At 40.1% G+C, this 20,000-nt stretch overlaps 2 protein-coding genes across 2 annotated transcripts in view; both read left to right on the top strand.

The window, feature by feature from the left end:
- Positions 1-3,206: 3,206 nt before the first annotated feature.
- Positions 3,207-14,154, top strand: slc25a15a (solute carrier family 25 member 15a). The gene is made up of 6 exons (XM_062060885.1): positions 3,207-3,477; positions 6,626-6,884; positions 12,599-12,739; positions 12,810-12,982; positions 13,056-13,214; positions 13,275-14,154. Exons 1-6 carry the CDS (start codon positions 3,423-3,425, stop codon positions 13,394-13,396), a joined length of 909 nt encoding a protein of 302 aa, XP_061916869.1. The 5' UTR covers positions 3,207-3,422; the 3' UTR covers positions 13,397-14,154.
- Positions 14,155-18,774: 4,620 nt separating this feature from the next.
- The window catches only part of stoml3a (stomatin (EPB72)-like 3a), a 19,127-nt gene continuing 17,901 nt past the window's right edge, over positions 18,775-20,000 (top strand). Inside the window, exons 1-2 of the mRNA XM_062060886.1 lie at positions 18,775-18,853; positions 18,917-19,020. Of these exons, the coding sequence (XP_061916870.1) occupies positions 18,775-18,853; positions 18,917-19,020 (183 nt within the window). The remainder of the gene's footprint in view (positions 18,854-18,916; positions 19,021-20,000) is intronic.

Raw genomic sequence — 20,000 nt, 5'->3', positions numbered from 1 at the left:
TTGTCTTAGCCGCCCAGCTGGTTAAATATGATGTGAGGACCCTAAAACACAATCAATGAATAACCTTTATGGTTATTCTTAGCAGGTAACACAATAAGTCTGCAGATTGAGGCTGTACATCATGGTAAGTACGACAAATATGCAGAAAACCTCACATTCGTCGTACTGTTTGTATTTGATTTGATTTATATTGCACTTTACATTGGAACAACAAATCTCAATGTTCCACATAGTAAAAATGCCATTAAAGCATGAAAACAAGACAGTTAAATCACACAAAAAATAGCATATGCTTTTAAAGTTGGCATTTTGGCCTGCACTGTAAAAGAAAAAAATCCTATTTTTATGGTTAATTTACTCTAAATTTCTACTGTAATTTTTCTATTTTTTTAAAATAGTTTATAAAACTGTAGAATTGAAGACATTATCTGTAAACAAACAATCCGCCTGTTATTAAGTAATATGCCAGTAATGACAAACTATGTATATTTTTATTTATTTTACAGAAAAATACCAAATTAATTATACATAGCATTTTCTGTTTTCTTAAATTACTTTCAAGTTCATGTAAAATTACAGTAATTATCTTTCATTAAATATGTAGCTTGTTATATAAAAGTCTATGTCCATACTAACAATCTGTAGAATAAAGGTATTTTTCTGCAGAACTGTTTGCATCGTCACTTTAATAAAGGTGGTTGATCTTAACAATTCAGAAAAAATCTGAAAAATAATGGTATTTTTCTGTGGAACTGCCAGCATTGTCACTTCATTAAAGGTGTTTGATCGTAATAATTTGGAAAAACTCTGTAGAATAAAGGTATTTTTCTGCAGAACTGTTTGCATCGTCACTTTATTAAAGGTGGTCGATCTAAATAATTAAGTCAAAATCTGTAAAATGACAATATTTTTCCGCAAAACGTTTCATGAAAATTTCTGTAAATACAATGTTTTTGATCATTATTTGGTTTACAATGTTTTACTTTAATTTTATGGTTTTCGTTTGGCAGCCGTAGCTGCCAGTAGATGACCGTTTTTTTACAGAATTTTTTTTTTTTACAGTGTGGGCAATTATTTTGACCGGGGGGGCACATTTAGAGAAAGAAATGTGTCTGAGGGCCGGTATATCTATTTTTAGGAACACTAATACAAAACCTCACAATAATGTCTGATTGAATGCTAAAATCGTTTTGACAGACCGCCTTAAAAAACAGAATGGAATTTATGAAGGATAAAACACAAATACATTGTATTTGGCTTCTGTACACACACGTAAGTGACTGCAAGACATACTTGATCAACAGCCACACAGGTCACACTGAGGGTGGACATATAAACAACTTTAACACTGTTACAAATATGCGCCACACTGTGAACCCACACCAAACAAGAATGGCAAACACATTTCAAACAGAACAGAACAAATACCCAGAATCCCATGCAGCCCTAACTCTTCCGGGATACAATATACACCCCCGCTACCACCAACCCCAAGTGCATGTTAGATTTTTTTAAGAAATCTTTTCTTGCGGCCCAGCCTCACCCAGTTTCTGCATCCAGTGGCCCCCAGGTAAATTGAGTTTGAGACCCCTGGTATACAGCCTTCAAGAGACGTTCACGTTCTACCGGGAGCAGGGGAAATTCCGGCGCTCACAGGTGCACAAAGAAAAATGTTAAAGTGTAAACTGACTCATCATTATGTGTAAGGTTATTTACATGTGTGATGTATAACACATTGTGAACACTCGTTTTATTGTAATCTTTGAAAACAACCAAACATGTGTCAAAGAGTAATTGGATTTGGGATTGTTCTTAAAGGCAACATATCTCCAAAGTTCCACAAAGTAAAAAACGCCATTAAAGCATGAAAACAAGACAGTAAAATCACACAAAAAATAGCATATGCTTTTATAGTGGACATTTTGGACGTTAACGTACGTATACAGCCTTCAAGAGACGTTCAAGTTCTACCGGAAGCTGGGAAATTCCGGCGCTCACAGGTGCACAGTGCAAAATGTTAAAGTGTAAACTGACTCATCATTATACAGGCAAATGCTAAGGGCGCCATCCATCAGGGGGCGCCACGCCAGTGCCACAAATGTTGGAGAAAAACCTAAAATCTTGCCTAGGGCGCCAGATTGGTTAGGGCCAGGCCTGTCATTATATGTAAGGTTATTTACATGTGTGATGTATTACACGTTGTGAATGCAAATATATATATATATATATATATATATATATATATATATATATATATATATATATATATATATATATATATATATATATATATATATATATATATATATATATATATATATATATATATATATAAAATAAACAAAGTGCAAAGCCATAGGCTCACTCAATTTCAATTTCAGTAAATAACTTAAATTTGGAAAACAGCATCATCGTTTTCACAGCTTTTTGGTTGTTAGAGGTAGAGAGTGTTTTAATTAATTAATTAATTTTAAGTGTGCTTTATAAATAAAGTTGATTTGATTTGATTTAATGTAGAGTTCTAATTATTTTTTTAAAGGCACAAAAGACAGGTCGGTTATTGAGAAACTTATTTATGAATATAAAACTTAGCCAATAGTATAATGAGGTTGCAAAGATAAAATTCCTTTTCAAATGTTTGTTCATATAGTGTAAAACCAAATATCACATTTTTAAAACAAAGCACAAATTTGTCAAGAATATTGTCCAGGATGAAGGACAGAAGTGTATTTCCTTTCTTTCCAAAAAACCTCCGCTCCACTATAACGTGTCACCACTTCCGCTCTTAGCGCCTTCAAAATAAGAGCTCAAGGCATATACTGTATAACAGCTTCGAGGCAAGCCCATAAAAATAGGTTACACTGACATCTAGTGGCTACTAGGTGGCATTACATATATTTGCCCTCTCTGGCGTCTCTTCCGCATTCATGGATGTGCACAAATGAATGGATGGATGTGACTTTTTCTTTTCCGAAACCTGATATTCGATCTCGCACAGACATTAAGTGGGCATAATGTGATTTTATGATACTTAAAAATTTTTTTTGGACCGATTACGTTATTTATTACTTTACTACAAATATATATAATCTTTATTTTAGGACTATAATTTTGAAAGAAAAACAAAACAAACATCTATGATCATTAACTTCCGCTTTGGCGCGGCGTTTAGTGCGTGATTTGTTTGTACTTGCTTAGAATGCAAGTGTTGCTCGGAGCTCTTACTGTACTTCATCTGGAAAAACGAGATTGTTTAGTTTTTGAGAGAAAGCATGTCTAAGCGTGTGCACCTTTTCTTGACTCAAGCTGCGTGTCAACCGTGGATACTTGTAGAGATGAGCTGGGGATTGTAGATCAATAGTTTTCTAGAGCTCACAGGCAGGGTAGGGTTTATTTTGCAGGGTTTCCAGCGCGTTTTGGTCATGGGTCCACATCCTGTCGTCCAGGCGATCATAGACTTCACAGCTGGAGCAGCAGGCAAGTTCTGTCATTATTTCATCATTCCCCCTCAAATGAGGTTTATTTTTTTGAGTAATGTTGACAGTAGAAGGACGCTTTCTACCTTTGGCTGTTTTTGTCTCTGGCAAAACCAATGAAGTTGGCCACGTTGTGTAAATGGTAAATAAAAACAGAATACAATGTTTTGCAAATCCTTTTCAACTTATATTCAATTGAATAGAATGCAAAAACAAAATATTTAACGTTCAAACTGGTAAAATTTAATTTTTTTGCAAATATTAGCTCATTTGGAATTTGATGCCTGCATCATGTTTCACAAAAGCTGGCACAAGTGGCAAAAAAGACTGATAAAGTTGAGGAACGCTCATCAAACACTTATTTGGAACATCCCACAGGTGAACAGGCTAATTGGGAACAGGTGGGTGCCATGATTGGGTATAAAAAGCAGCTTCCATGAAATGCTCAGTCATTCACAAAAAAGGATGGGGCGAGAGTCACCACTTTGTCAACAAACGTGTGAGCTGTTGAACAGTTTAAGAAAAACATTTCTCAACCAGCTATTGCAAGGAAATTAGGGATTTCACCATCTACGGTCTGTAATGTCATCAAAAGGTTCAGAGAATCTGGAGAAATCACTGAAAGGCAACATTGAATGCCCTTGACCTTGGATCCTTCAGGCGGTAATGCATCCAAAACCGACATCTGTGTGTAAAGGATATCACCACATGGGCTCGGGAACACTTCAGAAACCCACTGTCAGTAACTACAGTTTGCCGCTACATCTGTAAGTGCAAGTTAAAACTCTACTATGCAAAACCAAAGCCGTTTATCAACAACACCCAGAAACGCCGCCGCCTTCGCTGGGCCCGAGCTCATCTTAGATGAACTGATGCAAAATACAATGTTTTGCAAATTCTTTTTAACTTATATTCAATTGAATAGACTGCAAAAACAAAATATTTAATGTTTAAACTGGTAAAAAAAAATTTTTTTTGCAAATATTAGCTCATTTGGAATTTGATGCCTGCAACATGTTTCACAAAAGCTGGCACAAGTGGCAAAAAAGACTGAGAAAGTTGAGGAACGCTCATCTAACACTTATTTGGAACATCCCACAGGTGAACAGGCTAATTGGGAACAGGTGGGTGCCATGATTGGGTATAAAAAACAGGAGGGTCACCACTTTGTCAACAAATCGTCGAACAGTTTAAGAACAACATTTCTTATTGCAAGGAATTCAGGGATTTCACCATCTACGGTCCGTAATATCATCAAAAGGTTCAGACAATCTAGAGAAATCACTGCAAGGCCGAAAACCAACATTGAGTGCCCTTGACCTTCGATCCCTCAGGCATCCAAAACTGACATCAGTGTGTAAAGGATATCACCACATGGGCTCAGGAACACTTCAGAAACCCACTGTCAGTAACTACAGTTGGTCGCTACATCTGTAAGTGCAAGTTAAAACTCTACTATGCAAAGCCAAAGCCGTTTATCAACAACACCCAGAAACGCCGCCGGCTTCGCTGGGCCCGAGCTCATCTAAGATGGACTGATGCAAAATACAATGTTTTGCAAATCCTTTTCAACTTATATTCAATTGAATAGACCGCAAAGACTAAATATTTAACAATCGAACTGGTAAACTTTTGTATTTTTTGCAAATATTAGCTCATTTGGAATTTGATGCCTGCAACATGTTTCACAAAAGCTGGCACAAGTGGCAAAAAAGACTGAGAAAGTTGAGGAATGCTCATCAAACACTTATTTGGAACATCCCACAGGTGAACGGGCAAATTGGGAACAGGTGGGTGCCATGATTGGGTATAAAAAACAGCTTCCATGAAATGCTCAGTCATTCACAAACAAGGATGGGGCGAGGGTCACCACTTTGTCAACAAATGTGTGAGGAAATTGTTGAACAGTTTAAGAACAACATTTCTCAACGAGCTATTGCAAGGAATGCAGAGATTTCACCATCTGCGGTCCGTAATATCATCAAAGGGTTCAGAGAATCTGGAGAAATCACTGCAAGGCAACATTGAATACCCTTGACCTTGGATCCTTCAGGCGGTACTGCATCCAAAACTGACATCAATGTGTAAAGGATATCACCACATGGGCTCGGGAACACTTCAGAAAACCACTGTCAGTAACTATAGTTGGTGGCTACATCTGTAAGTGCAAGTTAAAACTCTCCTATGCAAAGCCAAAGCCATTTATCAACAACACCCAGAAACGCCGCCGGCTTCACTGGGCCTGAACTCACCTAAGATGAACTGATGCAAAGTGGAAAAGCGTTCTGTGGTCTGACGAGTCCACATTTCAAAATTGTTTTTGGAAAATGTGGACGTCGTGTCCTCCGGACTAAAGAAGAAAAGAACCATCCGGATTGTTCTAGGCGCAAAGTGTAAAAGCCAGCATGTGTGATGGTATGGGGGTGTATTAGTGCCCAAGACATGGGTAACTTACACATCTGTGAAGGCACCATTAATGCTGAAAGGTACGTACAGGTTTTGGAGCAACATATGTTGCCATCCAAGCAACGTTATCATGGACGCCCCTGCTTATTTCAGCAAGACAATGCCAAGCCACGTGTTACATCAACGTGGCTTCATAGTAAAAGAGTGCGGGTACTAGACTGGCCTGCCTGTAGTCCAGACCTGTCTCCCATTGAAAATGTGTGGCGCATTATGAAGCCTAAAATAGCACAAGGGAGACCCCCGGACTGTTGAACAACTTAAGCTGTACATCAAGCAAGAATGGGAAAGAATTCCACCTGAGAAGCTTCAAAAATGTGTCTCCTCAGTTCCCAAACATTTAATGAGTGTTGTTAAAAGGAAAGGCCATGTAACACAGTGGTGAACATGCCCTTTCCCAACTACTTTGGCACGTGTTGCAGCCATGAAATTCTAAGTTAATTATTATTTGCGGGAAAAAAAAATAAAGTTTATGAGTTTGAACATCAAATATGTTGTATTTGTAGTGCATTCAACTGAATATGGGTTGAAAAGGATTTGCAAATCATTGTATTCCGTTTATATTTACATCTAACACAATTTCCCAACTTATATGGAAACGGGGTTTGTACAATATCGCTACATCCCTGATAATAATGTCATCCATGTCTGAACAAAGGCTGACACGGTATCGTGTTTGTTCCCAGGTGGTACTGCTTGTGTTCTCAGCGGCCAGCCTCTGGATACCGTGAAGGTGAAGATGCAGACGTTCCCCGCCATGTACCGCGGCTTCATCCACTGCTTCATGTCCACCTTCAGACAAGTTGGGGTCCGGGGCCTTTACAAGGGCACCAGCCCGGCGCTGATCGCCAACATCATGGAGAACTCCGTGCTCTTTCTGAGCTACGGGTTCTGCCAGGACGTGGTCCGCTCTTTGTTCGTCATTGAGGCCGCCCACGAACTCAGGTGCGACATTTGACATTCCACGCCAGAGGTGTGCGTATTCGTCGTACACAAACCGAATATTGTGTGTTTGACGTGTAGAGACGCAGCCTTGATATGGTGTTGTGTTCGTTGCTACGGCTAACAATCGTTCATGTAGCGTTCATCACTTTCTTTCCAGCTTAGAAGACAGTGTGGACACATTTTATTATCATTCGTTAGACATAGGGATGATGTTTGATAAGAAATTATCGAGTTCGAGCCCATTATCGAATCCTCTTATCGAACCGATTCTCTTATCGAATCCAGATAGGTTGTTGTATATGGAAAAAAATACAATATTTGGTTAAACAAAAGCTCACATTTATTTTATAAGAAAAAAATAAAATAAATAAATAAATATTGACTGTTACCCCCCTAAAAAATAAAATAAATAAATATTGACTGTTGTTACCCAAAGTATATTAAGTGGGATTTTTCAGAAAAACAAATATATACAGTAACACAAAAACAACCTGTCTCTGTGATCACTATAGGTGTATAAATAACAATATAGTGTTAAATAAAATCAGTCCCTTGGGCACAAAACTGAAAATAATACAGCTCTCCAAAAAGTGCACTTCTGCTGCTATTGGAACATACTAACTACACACGCTATGACACTAAGAACACCACAGTCATCAATCAACAATTCTTCTACCAAAAAATTATTTCGATGGTGGAAATACACGACTGGCAGCCATTTTAAGTCCTCAAAACATCGATTGAAACAGTGCACAAAAATCGTTTTTCAATAAACATCTTAGTATCAAATTTAACCACTTTCCACCCTAATATTGAGTTACATAAACAAGTTAAACACTTTACTTACAGACTTATATTTTCCAAGATAAGAGCTAACACAACTTGTCTACTTCTCAATTGTCTCATTAACTGAACTGACGTCGCCAACCCGGAAGTGCCCAAGCTAATGACGCGTAGTATTTTCATATCACCACAAGGTGTCAGTAAGAGTCTACAATCAAATGGGCATAACATTGCCGTCCCACAGGAAATGCCCTGTGGGACTGGTTTCGTTTCAAGTGATTCGAATAAAAAAACAACTTATTTCTTTACTATAGTGGCCTCGATAACGGGAACCGGTTCTCAAAAAGGGATTTGAGTCCATGGAATCGGTTCTTTTCTAATCGAACAACCCGGAGAACCGGTTTCGAACATCATCCGTAGTTAGACAGGCATGTGATCTTTCCGCCTATAGTCGGAAATCTGTCTTTTTTTATCTCTGTAAAAATATTTTCAGTTTGTCTTCGTTTTTTCCAACCTACAAGGTGTGTTAAAATCTTGATCCGTCTCTTTGCCATACCTGCCAACAACTACGGTTTTCCCGTAATGAGTACGGTTTTTGATAATCCAGTGGTAAAAACTACGCTTTTCCATTAAAAAATTATTAACTTAAAAATCGAAGTTACGTAGCGAAGCAACTCCACGGGCAGGGGACAAACTATATGGGAAACATCAATGATGATTGGTTGGTTTACGTATAAAAACATCCATGATTGGTTGGTTGTTGGCCTTTCTGTCTTGCCTCTGGTGAGGGCGGTCGCATTTTTTTCCGCTCCCTCTTCTCCCAGCTTGCTCTCTTTGTTTTTGTCTTGTCTGAACTTTTTTGAAGCCTCTTTCTTTGCGCTGTCCTCAAATCTAAACATCAGACATGGAAATGATCAGCTGGACTCTCGACGCAATTGACAAAATCTTTTTGACGAGGAAAAGAGGTTCGGTGGAGCCTGGCTGCCCTGATTGCCGTGAGAGATTCCTGGGATAAATGGACAATCATGTGCCTCTCAGTCCTTTCCATCCAGGACATGGAAGACATCTACCTATTTGGAACCGTGATCGCGGGGCACCTGCTGATTGGGCTGGGCATTGCTCTGGTGTATCGTCAAATTCGTAAGACGATGGCAGCCACTCAAGGAGCCCAAAGGCTTTTCGTCGCAATGGATGGTTTGGGCAGGGCTGTGGGAACACAGACTGTGGCGATTTCTGAACTGAATCGCAAGATGGATCACATCATGGAGAAGCTTGCTGAAAAGGAAATTTTAATTGAATTTGAGAGCACCCAGCATGGATGAATAGAACAGACAAGTCATTGTGAAAACAAACATCCTAATCTACGATTTGACTCCCTCGAATGGCCTTGACGCTGTGAAAACAGGACCAGGTTGTTCTGAAAAACACCCCCGAAGACACCTCAATGATGGACGCTTTTGACCTCTCTCCCTCCTCAACGACACCAGGAGTCGAACTTTTGCAGATCGGCCTCAGTCTAAAAAACATTACATCATCACACCCAAGACAATTGGGCACACACGCACACGTTTGGTGCGTTGGTCAGTATGTCTCGTGACCGTTGAACGAAGACTTTATTGATCCTGCGAGCGTCACGTCAGGTCCTACAGGACCCTAACGGAGATTTTGCCAAAATGGTACCTCTCTCTCTGCCTCTGAGGGCAGCCAGACCACCAGCTCTTGTAGACCTAAATGTCGTTAGCTCAGTTTGTTCGGTTCATAGGACAGAAGTCGAGTCCATCAGGACCATGTAAAGGCATGTTCGATGACAGTATCTAAGCATGGTGCTTGGTACTCGTGGAGAACGGGCCCGAATCCTTGAGTACCGTTGACAGATTTGAGGGTCTTGTGGAATATAAGCTATCCCACAATGATGGACCACGGTTTACAAGAAGTGTTTGCTTCCAGAATCAGAATCAGAAATATTTAAATAATCCCCAAGGGGAAATTAAGATTTTCAGCACAATCCTGTTCAAGAGCAGGCAAACATTACAGGGAGACAGAACAGGATCACTGACGGGCCCCTGGAGAGGCGGTCCAGACTGACGCCAAGGGGGGAAAAAAACCTCATAGCCATAGCACACCTAAGCATGTGTGTAAGAGGGAAACATCAAAGAACACAAAGGACATTAAAGACATTAAAAGAGCAGAGCTGATGCAACCAGCCATTTCTACATACAGCTACAAAAGTAAAACAACAACAAAAAACATATACACTGTGGTGGCCATTGTCTGCTGGGGCGGGGTGAGCATGGCCAGAGACAGGAGCGGACCCAACAAAGCAACCAAGAGAGCCGACTCCACCCTCCGCCGCCCACTAACTCTCTGCCAGTGTCCAGTCCGCATGGATGAGCGAGGATGTGTCTAAGGAGACAGAGGTGTCCGATACCTGCTCATTCAGCCAAGACACGGTGAAGCGTGTCCGTCCCGGCGCTCAGTGCCAGCTCCGCAGCCCCGTCTCTTCATCCGCATCTCCTCCAGTCTCTCCAAACGGACTCTGGTGTGGCAGAGACCCAGCAGCTGGTCTCCATAGCCAAAAGGCTCCCGGGAGGCAGATCCAGAAGTTCACAAAAAAGAACCGCAGAAGTCACCAAAGTGCCACCCCTTGTCACACAGTCCCAAAGGGTCCCGAACCAAAAAAAAACCCCCACATGAAAACAAGAGGGAAACATCAGGAACACAAAAGGATGACACAAGAGCACAGAGCTCCTGCAGACAGCAGCCACTACATCTTGGGGAGAAAAAAAAACCAAAAAAACATGTTATATCATAGTCTAGCAGATACTACAGGTGGTTGGTCAGTTAGTTTAAGGTTGGCTTTTTGAATGGCAGTAGTGTGTTTAAAAGGTACGCTCGGTAGGTCGTAAGTAGAGATGTCCGATATTATCGGCCGATACATGCTTTAAAGGCCTACTGAAAGCCACTACTACCGACCACGCAGTCTGATAGTTTATATATCAATGATGAAATCTTAACATTGCAACACATGCCAATACGGCCGGGTTAACTTATAAAGTGCAATTTTAAAATTCCCGCCACACTTCCGGTTGAAAAACTCCTTTGGATATGATTTATGCGCGTGACATCACAAAATCCACGGAAGTGGTTGTACCCCATCTGAGCCGATATAAAAACCTCTTGTTTTCTTCGACAAAATTCCACAGTATTCTGGACATCTGTGTTGGTGAATCTTTTGCAATTTCTTTAATGAACAATGGAGGCTGCAAAGAAGAACGTTGTAGGTGGGATCGATCGGTGTATTAGCGGCTAAGTACAATACTTACAGCAACACAACAAGGACTACTTACTACGCCTAGCCGATGCTAGCCGCCAAACCCACGGATGAAGTCCTTCGTCGCGCCGTCGATCGCTGGAACGCAGGTGAGCACGGCTGTTGATGGGAAGATGAGGGCTGGCTGGCGTAGGTGGAGCGCTAATGTTTTTATCATAGTTCTGTGAGGTCCGGTTGCTAAGTTGCTAAATTAGCCTTAGCGTCGTTAGCAACAGCATTGTTAAGCCTTACCAGGCTGAACATTTTTAACCGTGTAGTTACATGTACATGGTTTAATAGTATTGTTGATCTTCTGTCTATCCTTCCAGTCAGGGGTTTATTTCTTTTGTTTCCATCTTCATTTGAGAACGATGCTATCACGTTAGCTCAGTAGCTAAGTGTGTCACCGATGTATTGTCGTGGAGATAAAAGTCACTTTAAATGTCCATTTCGCGTGCTCAACTCTCATTTTCAAGAGGATATAGTATCCGAGGTGGTTTAAAATACAAATCCGTGATCCACAATAGAAAAAGGAGAGAGTGTGGAATCCAATGAGCCAGCTTGTACCTAAGTTACGGTCAGAGCGAAAAAAGATACGTCCATCACTGCCTCTCAAGTCCTTCACTGTAACGTTCCTCATCTACGAATCTTTCATCCTCGCTCAAATTAATGGGGTAATCGTCACTTTCTCGGTCCGAATCTCTCTCGCTCCATTGTAAACAACGGGGAATTGTGAGGAATACTAGCTCCTGTGACGTCACGCTACTTCCGGTACAGGCAAGGATTTTTTTATCAGCGAGCAAAAGTTGCGAACTTTATCGTCAATTTTCTCTACTAAATCCTTTCAGCAAAAATATGGCAATATCGCGAAATGATCAAGTATGACACATAGAATGGATCTGCTATTTCCGTTTAAATAAAAAAAATTCATTTCAGTAGGCCTTTAAAATGTAATATCGGAAATTATCGGTATCGTTTTTTTAAATTATTGGTATCGTTTTTTTTGTTTGTTTGTTTTTTTTATTAAATCAACATAAAAAACACAAGATACACTTACAATTAGTGCACCAAGCCAAAAAACCTCCCTCCCCCATTTACACTCATTCACACAAAAGGGTTGTTTCTTTCTGTTATTAATATTCTGCTTCCTACATTATATATCAATATATATCAATACAGTCTGCAAGGGATACAGTCCGTAAGCACACATGATTGTGCTGCTCCACTAATAGTACTAACCTTTAACAGTTAATTTTACTCATTTTCATTCATTACTAGTTTCTATATAACTGTTTTTATATTGTTTTACTTTCTTTTTTATTCAAGAAATTTTTATTTATTTATTTATCTTATTTTTTATAAAAAAAAATTTTAAAAAGGACCTTATCTTCACCATACCTGGTTGTCCAAATTAGGCACATAAATGTGTTAATTCCACGACTGTATATATCGGTATCGGTTGATATCGGTATCTGTAATTAAAGTGTTGGACAATATCGGAATATCGGCAAAAAGCCATTATCGGACATCCCTAGTCGTAAGGTTGATTATCAGTAGGTGGCGAGGTATGAAAGTACTTAACTGGTTCACATGCAATCTTTCTGTCATTTCAACCGAGCAGTGACATTCAGAAAGCGTTCTCCGGCTCCCTGGCCGCCATCTTCACCTCCACGGTGCTCTGCCCCACCGAGCTGGTCAAGTGTCGCATGCAGGCCATGTACGAGATGGAAGCCTCCGGCAAGATCGCCCGCGGCCAACAAAGGTAGGGGGGCGAGCGATGGAAAGGTGCCAAACGAGCCCGAAGAGGTGGCGTTCATGTGAGTCTCGTTCAGCATGTGGACGGTGGTGAAGACGGTGCTGGAAAGAAACGGTCCGCTGGGTTTCTACCAGGGCTTGACGACCACCATGGTGAGGGACTGCCAGGGTTACTTCTGCTTCTTCGGCGGCTACGAAGTCAGCCGGTCCATGTTTGCACATCACATGGGCACGGACAAGGAGGGCATAGGTACGGCTTTTACCGTGTCTACTTTCTGCATTTTTTTTGATCACCTGTTCACTAGACCTCGTCACCTGTGCAGGCATTCTTCCACTTATGTTCAGCGGCGGCTTCGGGGGCGCTTGTCTTTGGCTCCTGATCTATCCCATCGACTGCGTCAAGTCCAGGATCCAGGTCTACTCTTTAGCCGGGGTGCAGGAGGGCTTCCTAAAGACCCTCGTGGAGATCATCCGCAACGAGGGTACGATTTCCCCCACTAATGGCTGTGAATTTGTCCTCACATCTCACTTTTGTCTCGCAGGGGTCAGTGCGCTCTACTCAGGCCTCATGCCCACCATGGTACGCACCTTCCCTGCCAACGGCGCCCTCTTCCTCACCTACGAGCTCACTAGAACTTTTTTAATGGACGCAGCCAGCACCTAATGTGAGATATTCCCATAAGGACTACTCTGCCGTTAGGGATGCATGTCTGATGTGTCCTACGGCGGGACTCCGGAGACCGATGAGCGTTGTCATCAGGTTTAATTCAAAAGGGTGAAACTAAAAAGACAAACATTACAGTCAATATATACATATGTTATGCAAATATATACATATATAAGTTAAAGTTAAGTTAAAGTAGCAATGATTGTCACACACACACTAGGTGTGGCGAAATTATTATCTGCATTTGACCCATCACCCTTGATCACCCCCTGGGAGGGGAGGGGAGCAGTGGGCAGCAGCATTGGCCGCGCCCGGGAATCATTTTTTGGTGATTTACCCCCCAAATTCCAACCCTCGATGCTGAGTGCCAAGCAGAGAGGTAATGGCTCCCATTTTTATAGTCTTTGGTATGACTCGCCCGGGGTTTGAACTCACGACTAGGGATGTCCGATAATATCGGCCTGCCGATATTATCGGCCGATAAATGCGTTAAAATGTAATATCGGAAATTATCGGTATCGTTTTTTTAAATTATTGGTATCGTTTTTTTTGTTTGTTTGTTTTTTTTATTAAATCAACATAAAAAACACAAGATACACTTACAATTAGTGCACCAAGCCAAAAAACCTCCCTCCCCCATTTACACTCATTCACACAAAAGGGTTGTTTCTTTCTGTTATTAATATTCTGGTTCCTACATTATATATCAATATATATCAATACAGTCTGCAAGGGATACAGTCCGTAAGCACACATGATTGTGCGTGCTGCTGGTCCACTAATAGTACTAACCTTTAACAGTTAATGTTACTCATTTTCATTAATTACTAGTTTCTATGTAACTGTTTTTATATTGTTTTACTTTCTTTTTTATTCAAGAAAATGTTTTTAATTTATTTATCTTATTTTATTTTATAATTTTTTTTTAAAAGTACCTTATCTTCACCATACCTGGTTGTCCAAATTAGACATAATAATGTGTTAATTCCACGACTGTATATATCGGTTTATATCGGTATCGGTTGATATCTGTATCTGTAATTAAAGAGTTGGACAATATCGGAATATCGGATATCGGCAAAAAGCCATTATCGGACATCCCTACTCACGACCTACCCATCTCAGGGCGGGCACTCTAACCACAAGATATGCTGTAATGTTACCTTACAAGGCATGAAGAAGTTAAATAAATGTGAATTAGTACTACTAATGCCATCTTAGATGACATAGAAAATCATCGCTAATGAGCATGACAGAGGACTCATTTTAGGATCACAAATAGTGAATTTAGCTCGCAATATTTTGGAGAAAAACAAAGTTACAAAGTTCAACTTGTTGTACCGGCGATGCAACCTTAAAAGAAAGATACAAACCCCGTTTCCATATGAGTTGGGAAAATGTGTTAGATGTAAATATAAACGGAATACAATGATTTGCAAATCCTTTTCAACCCATATTCAATTGAATGCACTACAAAGACAACATATTTGATGTTCAAACTGATAAACTTTATTTTTTTTTGCAAATAATAATGAACTTAGAATTTCATGGCTGCAACACGTGCCAAAGTAGTTGGGAAAGGGCATGTTCACCACTGTGTTACATGGCCTTTCCTTTTAACAACACTCAGTAAAGGTTTGGGAACTGAGGAGACACATTTTGGAAGCTTCTCAGGTGGAATTCTTTCCCATTCTTGCTTGATGTACAGCTTAAGTTGTTCAACAGTCCGGGGGTCTCCCTTGTGCTATTTTAGGCTTCATAATGCGCCACACATTTTCAATGGGAGACAGGTCTGGACTACAGGCAGGCCAGTCTAGTACCCGCACTCTTTTACTATGAAGCCACGTTGATGTAACACGTGGCTTGGCATTGTCTTGCTGAAATAAGCAGGGGCGTCCATGGTAACGTTACTTGGATGGCAACATATGTTGTTCCAAAACCTGTATGTACCTTTCAGCATTAATGGTGCCTTCACAGATGTGTAAGTTACCCATGTCTTGGGCACTAATACACCCCCATACCATCACACATGCTGGCTTTTACACTTTGCGCCTAGAACAATCCGGATGGTTCTTTTCCTCTTTGGTCCGGAGGACACGACGTCCAGTTCCCCAAAACAATTTGAAATGTGGACTCGTCAGACCACAGAACACTTTTCCACTTTGTATCAGTCCATCTTAGATGAGCTCAGGCCCAGCGAAGCCGACGGCGTTTCTGGGTGTTATTGATAAACGGTTTTCGCCTTGCATAGGAGAGTTTTAACTTGCACTTACAGATGTAGCGACCAACTGTAGTTACTGACAGTGGGTTTCTGAAGTGTTCCTGAGCCCATGTGGTGATATCCTTTACACACTGATGTCGCTTGTTGATGCAGTACAGCCTGAGGGATGGAAGGTCACGGGCTTAGCTGCTTACGTGCAGTGATTTCTCCAGATTCGCTGAACCCTTTGATGATATTACGGAGCGTAGATGGTGAAATCCCTAAATTCCTTGCAATAGCTGGTTGAGAAATGTTGTTCTTAAACTGTTCAACAATTTGCTCACGCATTTGTTGACAAAGTGGTGACCCTCGCCCCATCCTTGTTTGTGAATGACTGAGCATTTCATGGAATCTACTTTTATACCCAATCATGGCACCCACCTGTTCCCAATTAGCCTGTTCACCTGTGGGATGTTCCAAATAAGTGTTTGATGAGCATCCCTCAACTTTATCAGTATTTATTGCCACCTTTCCCAACTTCTTTGTCACGTGTTGCTGGCATAAAATTCTAAAGTTAATGATTATTTGCAACAACAAAAAAAAGTTTATCAGTTTGAACATCAAATATGTTGTCTTTGTAGCATATTCAACTGAATATGGGTTGAAAAGGATTTGCAAATCATTGTATTCCGTTTATATTTACATCTAACACAATTTCCCAACTCATATGGAAACGGGGTTTGTATATGCAGTATTTTTCAAAAAGAACCGCCATGAAGTTCATGCTGGCACCGCAAATTAGCAGTTTAAAAAAAAAACCTTGTCACATTGTCTTATGGGGTATTGTGTGTAGAATTTTGTGGACAAAAATGAATTTATTCCCTTTTGGAATGAGGCTGTGACACTGTATGTCAAACAAACATAAAAAGGAGGTGCTACATCAAGTTTATCCTTATTAACATTTAGAGATGTCCGATAATGGCTTTTTTGCAGATATCCGCTATTCCGATATTGTCCAACTCTTAATTACCGATTCCGATATCAACCGATACCGATGTATACAGTCATGGAATGAACACATTTTTATGCCTAATTTTGTTGCGATGCCCCGCTGGATGCATTAAACAATGTAACAAGGTTTTCCAGAATAAATCAACTCAAGTTATGGAAAAAAAGTGCCATATTTATTATTGAAGTCACAAAGTGCATTATTTTTTTTAACATGCCTCAAAACAGCAGCTTGGAATTTGGGACATGCTCTCCCTGAGAGAGCATGAGGAGGTTGAGGTGGGCGGGGTAGCGGGGGGTGTATATTGTAGCGTCCCGAAAGAGTTAGTGCTGCAAGGGGTTCTGGGTATTTGTTCTGCTGTGTTACGGTGCGGATGTTCTCCCGAAATGTGTTTGTCATTCTTGTTTGGTGTGGGTTCACAGTGTGGCGCATATTTGTAACAGTGTTAAAGTTGTTTATACGGACACCCTCAGTGTGACCTGTATGGCTGTTGACCAAGTGTGCCTTGCATTCACTTGTGTGTGTGAAAAGCCGTAGATATTATGTGACTGGGCCGGCACGCAAAGGCAGTGCCTTTACGGTTTATTGGCGCTCTGTACTTCTCCCTACGTCCGTGTACACAGCGGCGTTTTAAAATGTCATACATTTTACTTTTTGAAACCGATACCGATAATTCCGATATTACATTTTAAAGCATTTATCGGCCAATAATATCGGCAGCCCGATATTATCGGACATCTCTATTAACAATCTATAACGACAAGCTGAACTGTCCTGTATGCGCTGACACAGAAGTCCTTCGGGTGCCCTCACAAAAGATCAGAAATCACAAAACTCCTTCACTTTACCAACCATATTGCTACAATAATAAATTTGCAGTTTTTAAAAAAACGTGTCACATTGATATTATAGGGTATTGTGTGTAGAATTTTAAGGACAAACATGAATTTATTTCATTTATAACACTGTATGTCAAACAAACATTAAAAACAATTTGAGATGTCCGATAATATCGGCCGGCCGATATTATCGGCCGATAAATGCTTTAAAATGTAATATCGGAAATGATCGGTATCGTTTTTTTTTATTATCGGTATCGTTTTTTTTGGTTTTTTTTTTAAATTAAATCAACATAAAAAACACAAGATACACTTACAATTAGTGCACCAACCCAAAAAACCTCCCTCCCCATTTACACTCATTCACGCAAAAGGGTTGTTTCTTTCTGTTATTAATATTCTGCTTCCTACATTATATATCAATATATATCAATACAGTCTGCAAGGGATACAGCCCGTAAGCACACATGATTGTGCGTGCTGCTGCTCCACTAATAGTACTAACCTTTAACAGTTAATTTTACTCATTTTCATTAATTACTAGTTTCTATGTAACTGATTTTATATTGTTTTACTTTCTTTTTTATTCAAGAAAATGTTTTTAATTTATTTATCTTATTTTATTTTATTAATTTTAAAAAAAAGGACCTTATCTTTACCATACCTGGTTGTCCAAATCAGGCATAATAATGTGTTAATTCCACAACTGTATATATCAGTATCGGTATCGGTTGATATCGGTATCGGTAATTAAAGAGTTGGACAATATCGGAATATCGGATATCGGCAAAAAGCCATTATCGGACATCCCTAAAAAAAATGTTTGCATCAACTTTATATTTATTAACAATCTAAAACAAAAACGACAACTCAACTTAAAAAATGTGTCTCCTTCCTGCCTTTGAGTTAGCAGAATGGACAAAACGTGTCAAAAGAGGGGAAAAAACACAGAAAAGTCACACAAACCGAATGCATTATTTTTTTTGCTTCTAAACTCTCCAAATAATCGATATAAAAACTAAGTTACTCTTTTTGTAGACTTATTTTTGGTAAATAAGCTCACAAAATGACATCAAGTGGGCGGGGCCTAGCCTCCTGCAGGAAAAAAAGAGGGCGTGGCTATACCGGCCCACATGTCCCCTCCGTGGTGCGTTGTGGCGGGAATGACACCCCGTTGCCCCTGGTTACCTGCGCCAGGTGTCGGGTGGCTGCGCTCGCCATCTTTAATTCAACACCTGTCCTCGCCACGGTTGGCACCCACGAGTGAGCCTGAGGCCACGCCCCCTCCCGGCGGAACACACGCAGGTGAAAAACACTCAAGCACTCAATGATCTCGCCCACGTCCAGCACGGCCGAGATGGTGACGCAGGGTAAAGTCCACGTCGACTCCACGGAGGTTGTCGAAGGTAAGTTGGACTGTCGTCGTGGAGACGAGGAGGTCGTCAGTTGCGTGTTTTTAACCCCCGCAGAGAGGAACTCGGGCGGCCTGGGGTGTTTCGGGTGGATACTGGTGGTGATATCACTCGTCTTCATCGCCGCGACCTTCCCCGTCACCATTTTTATGTGCGTCAAGGTAGGCCGTTCCTACGCACGCATCGCGTATCGACAGTTTGGACTAGTGATGGGGAAAACGATGCTGGAGTGTCGATGCATTATGGAACTCACGGAGTGATACTGTGTCCCTCGATATCGCTCTGTGCGTGTGTGTCACTTTAAGAAAAGACTGATACAGCTGCAAAACACCAACATGTGTTTATTACAAGTGACAGATCCTATTTATTTATTTTCCTGTTAGCGGTTCGGCTCATTAATTAATTTATATTTCTTTCTGCGCAGCTATTTGTAAAAATAAAAAAAAATAAAATAAAAATAAATGAATAAATAAATATCAATCAATCAATGTTTATTTATATAGCCCCAAATCACAAGTGTCTCAAAGGGCTGCACAAGCCACAACGACATCCTCGGTACAGATATATATATATATATATATATATATATATATATATATATATATATATATATATATATATATATATATATATATATATATATTTATACGTATATATATGTGTATGTATATATATTAGGGATGTCCGATAATGGCTTTTTGCCGATATTCCGATATTGTCCAACTCTTTAATTATCGATACCGATATCAACCGATACCGATATCAACCGATATATGCAGTCGTGGAATTAACACGTTATTATGCTTAATTTGGACAACCAGGTATGGTGAAGATAAGGTACTTTTTAAAAAAATTAGTAAAGTAAGATAAATAAATTAAAAACATTTTCTTGAATAAAAAAGAAAGTACAACAATATAAAAACAGTTACATAGAAACTAGTAATGAATGAAAATGAGTAAAATGAAGTGTTAAAGGTTAGTATTATTAGTGGAGCAGCAGCACGCACAATCATGTGTGCTTACGGACTGTATCCCTTGCAGACTGTATTGATATATATTGATATATAATGTAGGAACCAGAATATTAATAACAGAAAGAAACAACCCTTTTGTGAGAATGAGTGTGAATGGGGGAGGGAGG

Source organism: Entelurus aequoreus, linkage group LG10 (assembly GCF_033978785.1).
Source record: "Entelurus aequoreus isolate RoL-2023_Sb linkage group LG10, RoL_Eaeq_v1.1, whole genome shotgun sequence".
Lineage (NCBI taxonomy): Eukaryota > Metazoa > Chordata > Actinopteri > Syngnathiformes > Syngnathidae > Entelurus > Entelurus aequoreus.
The sequence above is the reverse complement of the archived record's forward strand: the minus strand, read 5'-3'. Positions and strand labels throughout refer to the sequence as shown.

Bases quoted from the DNA above. Each gene is read 5' to 3' on its own strand.
- slc25a15a (XM_062060885.1), top strand. From the start codon at position 3,423: ATGGGTCCACATCCTGTCGTCCAGGCGATCATAGACTTCACAGCTGGA. The intron at 3,478-6,625 runs GCAAGTTCTGTC...GTTTGTTCCCAG, and splicing joins CTTCACAGCTGGAGCAGCAG to GTGGTACTGCTTGTGTTCTC. The intron at 6,885-12,598 runs GTGCGACATTTG...TCAACCGAGCAG, and splicing joins GAGGCCGCCCACGAACTCAG to TGACATTCAGAAAGCGTTCT.